The sequence below is a fragment of the Excalfactoria chinensis genome, chromosome 5 (genome assembly GCF_039878825.1).
Source record: "Excalfactoria chinensis isolate bCotChi1 chromosome 5, bCotChi1.hap2, whole genome shotgun sequence".
Lineage (NCBI taxonomy): Eukaryota > Metazoa > Chordata > Aves > Galliformes > Phasianidae > Excalfactoria > Excalfactoria chinensis.
This window is the reverse complement of record NC_092829.1, coordinates 8598549-8615466: the sequence shown is the minus strand read 5'-3', so window position 1 is coordinate 8615466 and position 16918 is coordinate 8598549. Positions and strand designations below refer to the sequence as shown.

Sequence of the window (16918 nt, the reverse complement as noted above, 5' to 3'; positions counted from 1 at the left end):
TCTTTTCAAGCTTCTAATGTTTTTGATTTATTTTTTTTTTTGCTTCCCTTCTTTGAGACTGCCATTAAATCTTCAGCTAACCACCAAGCTGCCTAGGAATAACAGCTTAAAGGTGTCTGCCTGGGAAAGCTATAAGAGAGGCACCTGTTTATTACAGCAATGTGAAAAAGAAATTGAAACTTTCCAGATTTAGTTCAGCTTGAACGCGCTAGCTCTCTCCGCTTTGAATTATTCACATGGATTTTTGGAATGGCTCAGGTTGTACTTTAGGTCACATTAAGCACATTGAAGGTAGGAGACCAGAGTTTTGTTTTCTTTAGGCGTGGTATTACGCCTACAGTGGATTATACCTGCAGATCAGACGCTTGGAAATAGAAACAGTGAAACTGGGGGAGTCAAAAGAAGGGACAAAGTGCACCTTTGAAAGCTAATTTAGTGAAAACCCTCAGGTGGAAACCAGCCTGAAAAATCTGGCTCTGGTTTTGTCCCACGGTTGTCCTGACACACCTAAGTAATACAAATGATCGTGTCTTGGGAGGGGGAGGCATATTAGGGAGGAATGCTATGCATGTGTTGAGCTTGGAAATAAAAGTTGTCACTTTCTTCTGAATATTTGCAGGTGAAAGTGATGGTAAGGATTTGTCCCTCTCAAGGAACGCATGAAACATCCGAATCCATGTCCTTCCTAAAGGTAGATCCTCGAAAAAAGCAAATCACGCTTTATGATCCAGCGGCAAGTGGGTCTTCCAATGGAGGTCACAGAAGAGGTGTTGTTGCTGTCCCGAAGATGTTTGCCTTTGATGCAGTTTTCCCACAGGATGCTTCACAGGTACTCAAGTCACTTGCGTAAATCTCCTGAGTCCTTTGCATTTGATTTGCCTTTAGAGTACCTTCTGTTTCTGTATTTGAATGAGTTGCCTAACGCTTGGAAAAGAAGCCGCACACTACAGTAATTACTAGACAGACGTTTTCAGTTTAGCCAAGACATAAAGTACAAGGAAATGGATTTGCTGACTGAATTATCTTTGTGCGTTTTCTCTTGTTAGTGAAAGACAGCCAATTTGAAGTTGGCTTTTCCATCCATTTAAGTTTTAACCCATTTGATGTCACAAAGAATCTCCTTCCTCACTGCTTTCAGTGGGTAATGAGCATGTACTTAATGTTAAGTGCTAAATGCTGCTGTTAGGAGAAGAGACACAGCTAACCCCATGGTACTGCTATACTGAAGTAGTTAGGGAGCTTTTATGTTTTCATCACCTTTTCCAGTTTCCTTATTCTACATTTTTGACTGAATATTTTATCTTGGTGGTGGTGCTGGTGGTGTGTGCCTCTCATGCCCTGCAAAAGTCTGTATTTCTACAGTAGTAGCCCCAAGCATTAAATCTAAGATACGCAGAGGGCATGATGGGTATTTGACAGGACTTTTGTTTTCAGGGAGTTATTATTAAACTTAGATTTTACTGAAACACAAGGTGATACAAACTGAAACAAAGATGATAAAGATATATTAATGTCGAGAAAAGATATTTAGCTGTAGTTCAGAATCCCAAGCTCATATCTTTTAGTATCTTATTTACTTTTTGGGTTCCAAAGAAAAGATACAAAAATATGCATGAAATTTAAGTTCTAGCCAGCACTGAAGATGGAGAATACGTCCCACACAGATCCATTCCTAATGCAATGGTAACTACACCAGTAGTCTGGTACTGAGATTCTGCATAAACCCAAGCAATGTCTTTGTGCAGAGATTTCCAACCATGATGTCAGCATTGGTCTAGAACTGGAAGTGGCTTTGTCTTACAGATACTGAAACTCCCATGGCCAGCCCTTCTGCAAGGTGGTTGATCACAGCTGTGCTGGCTTTGACACAAGCCCTGTGGGTCACTGCCCCCTTGTTTGGGCCAGGCACTTTCAGAGCTCATAGTGGACCATTTGTGGTGTTTCTGTTGGGCAGCCCACCCGCTTCTGTGCAGGCATCATTCCTCACTGCCAAGGACCTACAAACAGCTTTACCATTTCACTGTAGTTATATGTTTAAACCTTTCCCTGCCTCCACTGCCCCACACAGTTTCCATACCTAATATATCATCATGTTGTATATTTGAAGCCTTCACTGATGTGGATAAACAGGTTTTAGTACACTCAGGTATTTTAGCAAGTTATTGATGATACTGTTTTCCCTGGAAAAGGAAAATGTGATGCTGTGAAATCTTATTCAGGGATCTTAATGCATTTTCTCCAGTATGAATGTCTTTTTAATTCCTGTGAGCGCTGCTGAGTAGCTTAATTTCAGTGGAGTCGCTACTATTGCTGAATAGCCTTGGCAAAGCTATTATACCAGCAGGAAGCCTGGTTGGATAGCATTCAGTTTGGTACATTAGTCATAGAATCAATATTCCAAGAAAATTGGTTTAATAGAATTGAAAACTATTTTAGGCTGTGGGTTTTTTTGTGTGTTTTTTGTTGTTGTTGTTTTTTTTTTAAGATAGTGTAGTTACTGAAATAATAGGACTGATGCCATAAAAATGGGAAGAATATAAAAATATTAAGTCATTTCATACAGAAGAGTAGTGGAAAAACATAGCAGTATATTCTCTTCTACTTATTTGTCTCCAATCTTTCTTTCAGGCGGAGGTATGCTCTGGAACAGTAGCAGAAGTAATCCAGTCTGTTGTGAATGGTGCAGATGGTTGCATATTTTGCTTTGGTCATGTCAAGCTTGGTGAGCTCCCAAATTCGTTACAGTTAATTACTATGTCAGTCTGGTAATTACATGCTGTCAGCTCCTGGAACAATAAACCTGGAGTATATGAATAGATTAGAATTTCTTTTTAATTAGCTTTGCAAACTTATCATGGTTTATTTCTACACTGAGATTGTAAGTTTTAATTTGAAAAGGTAAAACGTAACATCAGATTAGCTTATTCAGAAGCACATTTATATATAGGTGCATTGTGATGAAAATCAAAAGACCAGAGATGTTTTTAAAATCTAATTTGCTGAAGGTCAGAGTTGCAAAAATGGCAAAATTAATTGAATAAATAGTAATGGATTAATAATTAGATACTTGGCATTTTTTGCATCTGTTATTTTCCATTATCTTTGCAGTGCATAGCATTGCATGTAATGTGCAGTGGTGAGATGTAGAGAAACTGTCTTTTACAAGAAAGGTGAACTAAGTTCACGTTTGTCATTTCATTCTAGGAAAATCTTTTACGATGATTGGGAAAGATAGTTCCACACAAAGCCTTGGTATCATCCCCTGTGCAATCTCATGGCTCTTCAAATTAATCAACGAACGTAAAGAAAAAACTGGGACTCGTTTTTCTATTAGAGTATCTGCTGTGGAGATCAGCGGCAAAGATGAAAACCTTAAGGATTTGTTAGCTGAAGTAGCCACTGGCAGCCTTCAGGATGGCCAGTCTCCCGGGGTTTATCTAAGAGAAGATCCAATATGTGGAACCCAGGTATAATGGATATCACATCGTAGATTTTCTGAGTCTGAATTTCTTCCACTTTTTATTTTCTTTTATCTGACAGCAATTATGACGACTTTCAAGATGGTAAAACATAATAAATAAAAAATATTGCTTTTAATCTGCTAAGTCCTGCTCCTGTGATGTACATACTTGTTTCTTTTAGTTCTCAAGAGATTAAGCTATTTCAGAAAGAAAAAAATATAAGCTCCTGTGCTAATTGGACATTTTATTGTTTGTATTCCAGCTTCAAAACCAAAGCGAGCTAAGGGCTCCAACAGCAGAGAAAGCTGCCTTTTTCCTTGATGCTGCAATTGCTGCCAGAAGTACCAGCAAACCTGAATGTGAGGAAGAAGATAGGAGGAATTCACACATGCTCTTTACTCTTCACATATATCAGTATCGCATGGAGAAGAGTGGCAAAGGAGGAAGTATGAATCTTCACATATTCTTAACTTTTAAATGACTTGGGTTTGGGTTTGCTTAACAATTATTTGCAATAAACTCAAAAAAAATGAAGTGAACCCTCAAGCCAGTCCACCTACAACTTCAGTAGCTGTGGCTAATATCTGGTTTTCCTTGCTATTAATATTTAATTTGGTCATTAGTCTATGCTGTATTCATTATTTTCTTCATTTGAATAAGTTTTCAATACCCAGTCTGGCTGGAGCCCATACAAGCACATGACATACAACTGTTTTTCCCTTTTTGTTTTAGTGTCTGGAGGACGCAGCCGTTTGCATCTCATTGATCTAGGGAGCTGTGAAAAAGTGCTGAGCAAGAGCCGAGATGGAGGAGGCTCTCTGTGTTTGTCTCTCTCTGCCTTGGGCAATGTAATTTTGGCCTTAATTAATGGTGCTAAACACGTGCCATATAAGTAAGTCAATTATTGCATGCATTAGCTTAAATTTGTGGCTGGTGTTACCTGAACAATGAATTGCAAAAACAATTTACTCTGCCTAAGATGAAAGTAAAGGAAGTTCTGTCAGAGAGGAATGTCTTAATATCACTTACAAATTAGATATATGCATTTATCTACCAACACTACATTCTTACTTGAGTGACCAGAAATTGTGTGGATATTGGCATATGCTTAATTTGGGTGAAATGCGTATGTTGAAGAGAATTTGGTTGTTGAAGAGTGCAGGAGGAATGGCAGAGATCTTATTTTTTTTCCTCTTCTGTTTCCTTTTTGAAATTTAGAAACGGTTTAGAAATTTCAGAAAATAATGGAATATTTATAAAATATGGTCATCCAGGGGTTTTATTTCACTATACTATTTTTAGTGGTACATTCCAGTTTTTTCAATTAAAAAAAAAAACCAAACAAACAACGAGAAAAGGTGTCCATGTTGCGCGTTTGTTTATCAGAAGGGAACATTCAGGTGTATTGCTTTGTAAAGTATGCTTGACAATAATGATATGCCAAATATATCTGTGGGGAGCCCAGCCTAAAGACAACATTCATAATGTAAACACCCCTGCCAGAAGTTGGCCTTCTGCCCTTAAGTTTAATTTCTGCTTGTCTTTACACTTCCATGTCTTTATTATCAATCATGCCATTTCACTTATCTAGTGCTGCGTCTCAAACAGGTGTTCCTTCTTTCTGTATTAGGCTGAAAGTAGGTAATTTCTTCAGGCTGGTTGCTAGGTTTGGGGATGGAGTAAAGGATGAATGGGTTAGAATAGGGAAGGGCACCTACTACGATTTTGTGAGCATAGACATGATAGTAATTCCTATGCTTTGGGCCAGCTTAGACTGGTGATAGGAAACAGCCAGCAAAGAGCCTTGGGTAGATGTGTTGGAGACCTGTGGAGGACAGAATGTTAGCTATCTTGTCAGCTTTGCTCTCCATAGCTAATGATTGCGTCACCTAATGAAGGAATACTTTCAGAGAGAGTTATAGCTTCCCATTTGCCATGTCATAATGAGAACTAAATTAGCTAGTGAGACACTAATAATGCATTTCTGATACCTAATGTTGTTATTTTTCTAGGACTTAACTATTTCTGTTGACTTTTTCCTATCAAAATTATATGCCCGTAGCCCACAAAGGTTAGATTGAGATGCAAAGTCTGTGTGGATAAAAAATAATGTGATCATGAGCTGCTTGATAATTATGAACTAAGTGTGGGTTACTAAACTAGTTATCAGTCATTTTACAGCTGTGCTACATAACAAACAAAATGAATTATTCTGCAAAAAACACAGATAAATTGTCCAAATGTTGGTATATTTGTATCTGTACAATTTGACACATTTTGAATATTGGCAAATGATAGGAATAGTTTGTGATTGATATGTACCATAAATGTCTATATCCTTTGAGAATAAGAAAAAACTTGTGGTGTAATAATCTGCAAAAAATTGCCATTTCTTTAAACCGTATTAACATTCTCATTTGTTACACAGAGACAACAAGTTGACAATGTTGTTGAGGGAATCACTTGGGAACATCAACTGCAGAACTACTATGATTGCGCATATTTCTGACTCTCCAGCAAATTATGCAGAAACCCTCACCACCATTCAGCTTTCATCACGAATCCACCGAATGAGAAAGAAGAAATCCAAGGTTGGTACACAAACAAGCCACAATTAATTCATTTGATAATGAGTCTTTCTAACCTCTTGGTGGGGGAATATGGGATTTCTCAGCCATAAGAAGTAATACAAAATGCATAAAAGCTCGGAATGGGAACTGACAAATGACTTGGCATAAAGCCATCATCCCGCCTCCAATCCTTAATCCTGAAATTCCTTTTCTTTTTGTTCTAAACACGAATCCTTTATTTGCTTGTATGTGGAACTATCTCAGGCTTCAATTTGTGTTAATTAAAAACCAATAAGAAAGAAGCAGAAAACTGTTGAGGATAAAGAAAATGTGTAGTATTTAATGTAAACTGTCTGAAAAGGTGTTATTTATGACTGCAGTAAAATTTGCGTAGTATGACCTTGTAACTTTAATTCACACAGTAATATTTTTGCACTAGATGTAGATGTGATAGTACATACTGTGCAGAGTATATTGCAGAACCTTCTCTTTTTATCAATTACATGCACATCTAAGTACACATAAAACAATTTATTTAATAGCTCTTCCCCTGTTGATCATTTGCAGTATGCATCCAGCTCATCTGGAGGAGAGAGTTCATGTGAAGAAGGACATGTCCGAAGACCTCCCCATCTTCGACCATTCCACCCACGAACTGTTGCCCTTGACCCTGACCTTCCTGTCCTGAGTATATCTAGTGATCCCGATTATTCATCTAGCAGTGAACAGTCTTGTGATACTGTCATCTATGTTGGTCCCAATGGTGCGGCTTTGTCTGACAGGGAATTGACGGATAATGAAGGTCCTCCGGAGTTTGTTCCCATAATCCCATCCCTGAACAAGAAGAGAAGTAAAGACAATTCTGCTAGCGGTAGGAGTTCTGACAAGGACCATTTTAAATGCAACACTTTTGCTGAACTGCAAGAAAGGTTAGAGTGCATTGATGGAAGCGAGGAACCTATCAGATACGCTTGTGGAGAGACGTCTGTTACATCCAATTGCAGTCCAGTGCCCGGAGGTACAGAAAACACGCAGTCTAAGTTGATAAAGGAAAAACTGTCTTCTCCTTCTGGAGGATTTAAGAAACCAGTTTCCCAAGAAACTGCATCTCCAAAAAAAGGGCATAATATTCCTTTCCAGGCTGTTGCACCAAGGGGTGGCAATGGTAATTGTCATGAAAAGAGCACGCCTCACTTGAGAACGGAGCTTTCTGTGCCGCAGAGCAGCACTGACAGCAAAGTACTGGAGGGGGAGAGAGAGACAATCACCGATTCCCTGCAGTTGTCAAGGTGTAGCCCTTCAAAGAACCCAGAGCAGAATAAAGTCACAGCTGAATGTGTCATTAAAGAAAAGTCTTCGTACGTGAAGAGGCCCTTGCCAAGCCCAGCACCCCCACCTCCACAGCAGAAAGAGCAGGTGCCAAGTTCCACAGCTCAGAGTTTAGAACTGGACAATAGCAACGCAGTTCGGACTCCTCCTGTGGGAATGAGCAAGCAGATGGCAAACAAAACTGAGCAAAACTCTGTAGGAAGCACATTTCTGGTTGGTAGCAATGGCCAGAGTCAGTCGGGCGCTATAGAGGTACACAGCTTCCGATCAGCATTCAGAGGTAAATGTTTTGATCGAGATATACTGACTACTACGGTGACTTTACAGCAGCCTGTTGAGCTGAATGGAGAGGATGAGCTTGTTTTCACTGTGGTGGAAGAACTGTCTATCAGTGGGATTATGGATAATGGAAGACCTTCCAGTATCATTAGCTTTAACAGCGACTGCTCCCTTCAGGCTCTTGCATCGGGTTCAAGACCAGTTAGTATTATCAGCAGCATAAATGATGAGTTTGATGCTTATACCTCACAGGAAACTTCTACTGGTGTAAATATTGATATTGTTGTGCCCTTCGCTAAAGATCCCTTTACCAGCAGCAGACGTTCCTCCATCAGTTCGTGGCTCAGTGAAGTCAGCATTTGTACAATTGAGAGTGATGGAGCTCAGTCAAGTGACAGTTTTGTAGCTCAGACATCTTACAGCTGTAATAAGTCTGAGGATCCCTTCAACTTGGATTCACCCAATTTATCTGTCCCTTTGAAAAGCGCTCTGAATGACAGTGGATTTTGCTTCTCTGAACTGGACAGTGAGAGCATGAGTTCTAGCAAACTGTCCTCAGGATTTGGAAAAAGCCCTCAAACCTCTGAAACTACCAAAGCATCTCAGATTAAAAGTGCTTTTTGTGTCTCTGATCAGCCTGTAAAAATAAAATGTAATTCTCGTAATACGCCTGTAATAGAAACAATACATTCTAGTCTTCCTAGGAAAACAAAAACTACCTCGTCTCCAATCCACAATAATACTGTCATCAGTTATAAAGATCTGCAGAATCCACATGGTGTATTTGAAGATCCCTGGCTGCTGCGCACAGATAATCAGCTGGAAACAAAGCCCACGGATGCATTGCTGTCTCCAAAATCTCATGCATTTGGTACTGACAAGCAGCCAGGAAAAGCTGCCCAGTATTTTGGCACATCATCTGGGCCAATGAAGTCACAAACTGTGCTTGCCTGTTCACAGAGGGTTGTGGATGGTTGTGAAATGGCCTGCAAATCCTCCAGTGGAGCTGCAAAGAAGTCAGAAGCTGTGATGAAGATGCCACAGCTGAAGAGAGGGGCCACCACATTGGGAGTGATGCCAGTATCACATGCTAATAACAGTACCTTGTCAGAGGCCATCACCAGAGGGAATTCAGATGTTCCTATGGCTACTGGCAGCTTGAAATCTTCACTGGGAAAGAAGAGCATGCCACAGAAGTCAAGTATGTTGCCCAGACCAGGTGGGCCAATGCCTCCAGCACCTCCTGTGCGCAAATCAAGCCTGGAACAGAAACCTGTTGCTCTGGGAAGTGGTGGGGGAAAAGCCTCCAGCCTAGAGTTTGCCAGAGCTTCCACACCAAAGGCTGAAGATGAACTGGATTTGCGGTTGAAAGCTGGGTCTTACTTCAGTGAAAGTGCCAGCAGTAGAATGAACCTGAAAGGTGATCACTCTTTGCCTAAGATGACATCAAGCTTGAAGGCAAAGACATCAAAAAGTGAGGTTGTGCACCGTTATGGGAGCCACATGTCTCTGGAGAGGTGTGACAGTCTGACGTCAGTCGGATCCAAAGCAAACTTGGTGAGGGAAAATGTGAGCACTGGTAACGTCCGGGCAGGACGCTCTGTCCCTAGGCTGGGTGTTCCCCCCGTTGCCTCTAGTGGAGCTTTACCATTGTCCTTCAACAACCCCACGCCTGGTAAAAACAGCCAGGCAAAGCCCACAGCTAACCAGAAGGTCCAAGCTAGCGGGAATAAAAACCGGGGCCTCTCTGCCAGCGGGTCAAAGTCTCTCAGTTCCTCCGTGAAGTCTCTGGCACAGCCGGTGGGGAAGAGCTCTGGTGTGGCTCCTGGAGGAAAGGCTGCACCTCGCTCCATGCAACCTGTTGGTGGCAAACCTGGCCGAGGGACCATCATGGGGACGAAGCAGGCCATGAGGGCAGCCAACAGCCGTGTGAATGAGCTGGTGTCTGGTGGCTCTGCCAAGGTGGGCCACTTCCGAGGCTCTACCGACTCTGATAGTGGCAACGACAGTGGCATTAATCTCAGTGATGAGAAGTCACCAATCCCAGTGCTGCCATCTCCATACAGCAAGATAACGGCACCCCGGCGGCCTCAGAGGTACAGCAGCGGGCATGGTAGTGACAACAGCAGTGTCTTAAGTGGGGAACTGCCACCAGCCATGGGGAGGACAGCTCTGTTTTACCACAGTGGTGGCAGCAGCGGTTATGAGAGTATGATTCGAGACAGCGAGGCCACTGGCAGTGCCTCTTCTGCGCACGACTCCATGAGTGAAAGTGGGATGTCCTCTCCAGGCCGGATGAGAAGCCTTAAGTCCCCCAAGAAACGATCAACAGGTAAGGAGTAAAGGGAAGGTGACCAGGCCACCAGCACACTGCTGCATCCTGGAGGGTGTGGAATTTTCATAGCACCTCCAACAGAAGTGGGCTGGGGCAAGCTTGAAGTGGGGTCTGCCTGCATTGCACTTGTGTGTGCACGTGTATTGCTGTGACAGCAGCTACTTGTCATTTATTTCACTTCAAAGCTGCAGGTGCGACACAGGTGCTGCAGCAGAGAGGGCAAGAGAAGGTGCTGGGTGCCCTGGGGCGCTGGCAGCCTCCTTATGAGGGAGGAGGCAGCAGGTGGCTGCCGGCAGACCGGGACCTTCCTTCTTTAGCAGGGTCAGCAGCAAACACAGCCCAGGTGAAGAGGGTGTTAGAGATGGATTGGGAAGAGTGAAGATACTGAAAGCATTTTTGTGAGGATGGAGAGTGTTTTCATGCAGGCTGGGGAAGAAGAGCAAGAAGGGGGCAGTGAGGAGAAGAGGAGCTCTGTTGATGGGAAGTTTCTGTGGAGTGGGCTGAGACTTGTTTGGAAACAAGGAAATAAGTCTGGAGTGGAGAACAGCATCTGTGAATTAATGAAGATTGCTGGACATGCATTAGAGTATCCAAAAGTAGGGCCTGCAGGCAGTGCAGGAGAGTGCATTAATACTGCCAGATAACTGCAAAATTACTGTGTTGCACTGTAGAGGAGGTTTCATGAAAAATGTTTGGAAGGTAAATGTTTGGATTCTAAGAAGAATAGCAGACCAATGTGGAAGTTGCTCAGAAGCAATGGTTCTCACTTGCATGCTGTGCCAAGGCAGATGCATCTGACTGCACCATGCAGAGGTGGGCATATGAGTGCCAAGTCCCCTTTTCTTCTCTCCAGTACCTTTCCTTGTTGCTCTTGATGGTGGTGCTCATCTAAGTGTCCCTGGTTGTAGCCAGCTTCAAAATCAGGCTGGTGTGACTGCTGTTACAGTAGTCATTTTTATCCATTTAGCTTGAAGACATACAATAAAGAATCAGAGACAATCAGTGCCATGCGTAGCTAAAGACCAAAATGCTCATTCAGTAATCTAAGTGTACTGACCAGTAGCAGTAGAACAGGAATGGATATCAGTGATGCACTGAATCTTCAGTTTTTGGATGGCTAGGGGTAATTTTTGTAATCTGTAGAGACACAACGCACAATTCTGGCAGTAAAGTCAAATGAGTTGAAGTGATGTAGATCTATGGTACTTTCTGGTCAAAGAAACTGAGTTGATTCAGTGGGGGATAAATCAGTTTGGAAACTTAGTGCAGCATTTGTTGCAGTTCTCTTTCCATAGCATAGCAACCTCTTAAACCTTTCCGACAAATCAATATTTGCAGCTGTATAAGTTGTGCACATATTGAGAAGGCATTACCCGATGATGGATTTCTATTTGTTTTTGCCCCAGGAAATGCTTCTAATGTCTTAAAAAATGACAAACTATTTATTTTTTCAATTGAAATTTCTCTGTATCAGTAAATTATTTTTGGAGTGCTTCAGACTTTGAGACCATAATGTATTTTATACATGAAACAAAGTTTCCTGGGAACTTCATGAAATATTTCATAAACAAAATGTTTAATGCACTCCCATTATTGCCCTAAACCATATGCTAATCTTTGCAAAGTGGGAGATTCTTGATGATTACATTGCTCCCAACTATGTCATAGTCATGTGACAGGTCTCTGGGTTTACAAAACCTCGGGAAGGGAAACCCACTGTGTAGACAGAACCTACTCCCTTAGGTGTCACTGCAAACCTTGTTCCCTCACCCTTTAACTTTGTCTGCAGAGAAATGACGTTGACCTTGGCTGGTTCAGTGGAAGTATGTGAAGTTTTTCTGCTTAGTATATGTGTTTTACTACTTCTATTCAGTGCCCTCATCAGAGGGGATCCAGCTCTCACCAATGTAGTTACAAGATCAGAGTCACAGTGGGTGGTTTCAGTGGGCAAATAGTGTTGATTCAGGTGAAATAAACTGAGAATGGGAGAATGATAAACAAGTGCTGGAGAAGTAGAATCAACTCTTACCTTTCCCAAAAATATTCCCCTTGTGATTATTGTTACTTAGAATTTAGCAAGGGTGCAAATAAGAGTAAGGGATGTTTTTCTTAAGAGCATGTAAACCAGGTAACTCATCAGGTATCTGTAGGGGTGTATTGGTCTCATAAGGTGTCTGCTGGGGTTTTGTCTCCATTTCATCTGGAATTTTGTGACAGGGCTCACCTGGCTGCCTTAACTTGAATTTTTCCTGCAGAGGTCTCAACCCTAGTTGATACCTTGGGTGCACTTTCCTCTGAGCAGCACTGCCTTGTCTTTTTGATACATTCTCTTTAGCAAGAAGACCAAAAGTAATAAAACTCAACTCTGAGAGTAGGTTTTCAATAAAAGGAGTGAGATTTGTCAGCAATGAATTTATTGGCACCACTCAGCCAAAGCTGTTTGTACTGCTAATGTGATGTTTCAGCTTGTTTCTGGTGGCCTTCAGCCCTTCTGTTTACCTAGGGACTGGATTGCAGCCTTGTTTTAACCAGCCCTATATGCCGGTACTCATTCATGACATATGTAAAGTTCTGCCTTTGAGAGAATGAAGAGAGAGACACTTATGACAGTGAAAACTGCTGGACACCAAAGTGTGAGCTTTTCTATACGAAAGTACTAATGTTTTTGAAATACGCCAGTCAGTTTCTGCTGTAGGAAACTTGTCCTGGGAACTGTATCAGTGTAGTGGTTTGCTCTTTGCTTGTGGAAAAAACAAATGCTTGCTGTTGAGGAATTTGTGAGATTTGTCATAATCTGACCTAAATGTAAATGGGCAGTGATAGGTGTAGCGGTGACAAATTGCAACTTGATTGATTGCTTCCTTCTGAAGTGACAAAAATCTTCTTATCCCACAGTGTCACTGAAAATGCTGACATTTACCTCCTTTAAGTACTGGCAGTTGTACTGGAGGGGGCTGGGTGCTCATGGCAAAGAAGTAATAGAACTGTAGGGATCTTAGCCTTGCTTGGCTTTAACTGGAGAAAGAGATACTCAGGCTTGTCAGCCATTACCAGTATTGGTGGAAAGTTACTCTATCTCATTTCCATTGCAAGGTAATGAATACAATTAAAACCCACCAAAGAGAAATAAATCCAGGAAAAATATTTTTCCAAGGAGAGAATAAAAAGCCAGTGCTTAGACATCTGCTTTGGGAATGGAACTGTTGTTACTCCCATTGACAAACTAACAGGAACATACTTTGTCAAGTCAGTAACTCATTCAGCAGCCTGAGGGGATTTGCTAAAAGGAAAAGATCAAGAAAAGCATTTCTTCCTAATTTTCCATAGAACCCACATCTTCGGTTTGCTGCAATCATGTTCTGCTGTCTGTTAGTCCCCTTGGAATCTGAGGATCACTTGTCTTTGTCATTACAGGTCTCCAGCGTCGCAGACTGATTCCTGCTCCACTGCCAGATGCTGCCTCCCTAGGAAGAAAACCCAGTGTCACTGGCCAATGGGTTGATCTACCACCTTTGCCAGGCACTTTAAAGGAGCCATTTGAAATTAAAGTTTATGAGATTGATGATGTGGAACGATTACATCGACACAGACAAGAGGAAACTGAGGTCAGCACATATTTTACAACAACTGTAGACAAATTACAGTACACAAGCAGAATCCTTGCTTGAATGCTGGAACAGTGTTTGAGAAATTGATTGCAATTAAAGCACTATAATTATTAATTTTACAATTCATATGTTGAGGTACCCTTAACACGGAAAATGAAAGTGATTGCTATCTAAAATTAATTGTGTTTAACATGACTGATGGTGTAAATGGAAGTTACCAATGAATACATTATGAGGAAACTTCATAATCTTAGCCTAGCTGATGAAACCTTACAGCTTCTCTCAACTGTAGGGTCATTAACTTTTTATGTAAATGACAGGATTCTATTAAATCAGGGATACATTGAGTTTAATTTACTTGCAATTGGAAAACACTTCACCTAATTCTGTTTTGGAGACCAGAATTCTATATTCTTCTGATGCCTTTTTCCCATTTCTTTTGTAATAGCCTTTCCAGGATGTTGAGAAGGTAGGAATACTTTTAAGAAAATAAGAATTCACATTTCCTATTATTAGGCTGTGGTGGTTTTGTTTGTTTTCCACTACTGAAAAAAGAAATCCTCTACAAACAGTGATAATTTCAGAATGTATTGGAGGTGTTTGCTCGTAGAGAAGCGTGCAACAAATGCTAGAGTGACATAGCATGCTGTTGCTCTAGACTGGAATCCATTGGTGTGAACTTCAAATAATAATAATAGTAAAAACAAAACAATGAAAACCAACCAAACAAAACAACTCATCTGCCAACTTTAATAGGTAGTGAACTGGGAGCAATTTGTGTCCAAACATCAGAGGTCAGCTCATAACAGGCAAATTAATGAAATGTTTTTTTCTTTGTCTTTTAAGGGTCTGATGTATTTCCATACAAAGCTGAAGATACTAGAGAGGCGCCAGCAGCGAATCAGAGAAGTAAAGGCAAAGCATGAGTTTTTGAAGGAAGAGTTGGAAGAGACAAAATGCAGGTTGATGATAGATCCGAATAAATGGAAAGAAGACTGTAAGTATTTTTGCAAAATAGTATTATGATGGACATGTAACGAATTTTCAGCATGTGAGCAATCCCTCTGACAAAGTTAAGCACTTGCTAAGATACTGTGCTGAAAAGGGACCCAAGCGCTCTGTGACAGCAATAGCATTTCTGTGATACAGGATTTTGTTCAGTGATGAATAGTACCAGAAATGGAAGAAACAAACAACAGAGACACACTGTGATTCTTAATATTAAATATCCATATAATATTTTATTGTCCTTCTTTCCAAAGAAGGAAATGTATTTTCAAATCCATGTTACAGATGGGAAACTGAGGCATGAGATTTGTTTGCAGACTGAGTGATGTGAGTTTCAAGGTGAACTGTGGAAAAATGGAACTCTTTCTTAGTTGAAGAGAAGTACAATGGTCCATTTCATTATTTATTTTTTTACCTCATGATAGAATGCTGTTTCTTTGTGAGCTTCTTACCTTAACATGCTTTTTTTTTTTTTTTTTTTAATCTGACAGTTGAAGTGGATCCTGATCTTGATAAGGAGTCACAGGAGTACCTGGAGGCACTGGAACAAGTGACAGAGGAACTAGAGCAGTGTGTTAATCTGTGCAAGTCGCATATCATGATAGTGACGTGTTTTGATATTGGAATAACAGATGCACAAGATGGAGTAAGGGAAGTGGAGGTTTGAAGAGAGGCTTTTCAAGGGACTGAAGGAAGTGAAGCTGGATCGTCTGACATGAAGAAGTAAAGAGATTAAGCAGTTGGGAAGTGAAGGAGAAAAAGTGAAGACTAAAAAGCAGCGATGAATGTTGTAGGAGAAAGAAACGGCTGAGGGATGGGAATGTTCATAAATCATTTGGTGCCTCAACATGACCTGAACTGTACAAAGTGAAAAGTAGGAAAAAGTATTGCTTCTACCAGAGGGAAGTGAAGAAATTTAGTACAAACCAAGACATTAAAAAAAAAAATCAAACAAGCATACAATGGAAGTGCCTTTAAAGTTCATTTGATTTTCATTTTTGTATTCGGTGCTAGAATTAAAGCCAGCAAACCTAAGCAGACCACAAAATGTATTCCTACGAAGTATTTTATACTGTATAGTGTATTTATGACAATATGTAAAAAACAAACAACATTGTAGCAAAAGCAATAAGTAAATTATGTTTTCATACCTGAACTTGCCTTCTTGTTTCATAGAAAAGCTGTTTTATGTAGCAGAATTAAAACTGTATTATAATTGTTTTCTTGGTTAGGGTTCAAGATATTTTTATGAACATTTATCTATTGAAAAGGTGTATTATGACATTTTGAGATGATTGTTTTACCTTCGGGTTTTGTATTATTACTTTTTCAGATCAAAATAAATGTTTGTTTTCCATTTTATATATTCATATATAGATATATATTAACTGCTTAACCTACTTCCTTGGTTAATAACCTCACTTCTCACAGACCTGGTCTTTTTTAATGTGAAGAAGTCTACAAAGGGCACTGTGGTTTGTTTTTGGTTTTCTTTTTTCCTCTCTGAATGCAAGAACTGAGAATCACGTTTATTACCAAAACCATAAAACAAACAACAACAACAAAAAAAAGAAGCAAAAACTTTTTGTAAATGTTAAGTTAGGTCCATATTTTTATATAGTTTTGACTATAAATATAGCATTTGCATTTTGAACTTTTAAGACAAATAGTATATCTTTTTACAGTTTTTCTAAGGAAGGCAAACCCTCAGGATCAAGTTTATACATGCTGCATGAGATTTGTGCTTTTTTGAAGGAGGCCACATAGGTGTGGAAACTATTGATAAATTGTTGCCAAACAAATACTTTTGCAAAGGTTTAATAGTGTATGTAATACCACATTTCATAATGAATCATATTTTCTGATCATCTTCCTTTTTATGGTTTTTTCAAATCCTTTGTACAAATATGTATTATAACAGCTTGCTTCGGTTTTTATCTGTGAATAAAAGATACATCTATTGTTACGATTTCTCCTTGCTATGTACGTGATACTGATGTTAGGAAGAGAGAGGATGGCCTGTGGCATGCAGCACTAAATGTCATATTATGTTATTTTCTTTCCCAAGAGAGAACTTGTGAGAAAGCCTTGACGTTAGTCATCATAAACCAATCAGAAAAGAGACAAAAGACCAAAGGGTAAAATAAAGAGCAGTGATAATACTGTTAGCACTTCACAGTTTAAGAACAAAAACCTGTGGCTCAGATAACATTTTTCTCCTGATGAGACAAAGCAATTAAGAGCAAGTCTACAAAAACATGATAACTTCAGGAACTAGAATTGAGCCCTGCACCCCATTGGTCCATCATTGCAAACCACTACACTTAT

General features: G+C 40.2%; 1 protein-coding gene across 2 annotated transcripts in view; it reads left to right on the top strand.

Moving 5' to 3' along the window:
• KIF26A (kinesin family member 26A) overlaps window positions 1-16534 on the top strand; it is a 95255-nt gene extending 78721 nt beyond the window's left edge. The window contains exons 6-16 of one of the 2 annotated variants that reach the window (XM_072339090.1): window positions 620-829; window positions 2629-2722; window positions 3205-3467; window positions 3724-3907; window positions 4194-4353; window positions 5890-6052; window positions 6599-9971; window positions 13389-13579; window positions 14031-14051; window positions 14429-14579; window positions 15082-16534. In XM_072339090.1, coding sequence (XP_072195191.1) covers window positions 620-829; window positions 2629-2722; window positions 3205-3467; window positions 3724-3907; window positions 4194-4353; window positions 5890-6052; window positions 6599-9971; window positions 13389-13579; window positions 14031-14051; window positions 14429-14579; window positions 15082-15257 — 4986 coding nt within the window. In that variant the 3' untranslated portion in view covers window positions 15258-16534. The remainder of the gene's footprint in view (window positions 1-619; window positions 830-2628; window positions 2723-3204; window positions 3468-3723; window positions 3908-4193; window positions 4354-5889; window positions 6053-6598; window positions 9972-13388; window positions 13580-14030; window positions 14052-14428; window positions 14580-15081) is intronic. The other variant, XM_072339091.1, reaches the window with a different exon arrangement.
• The last annotated feature ends 384 nt before the right edge of the window (window positions 16535-16918 follow it).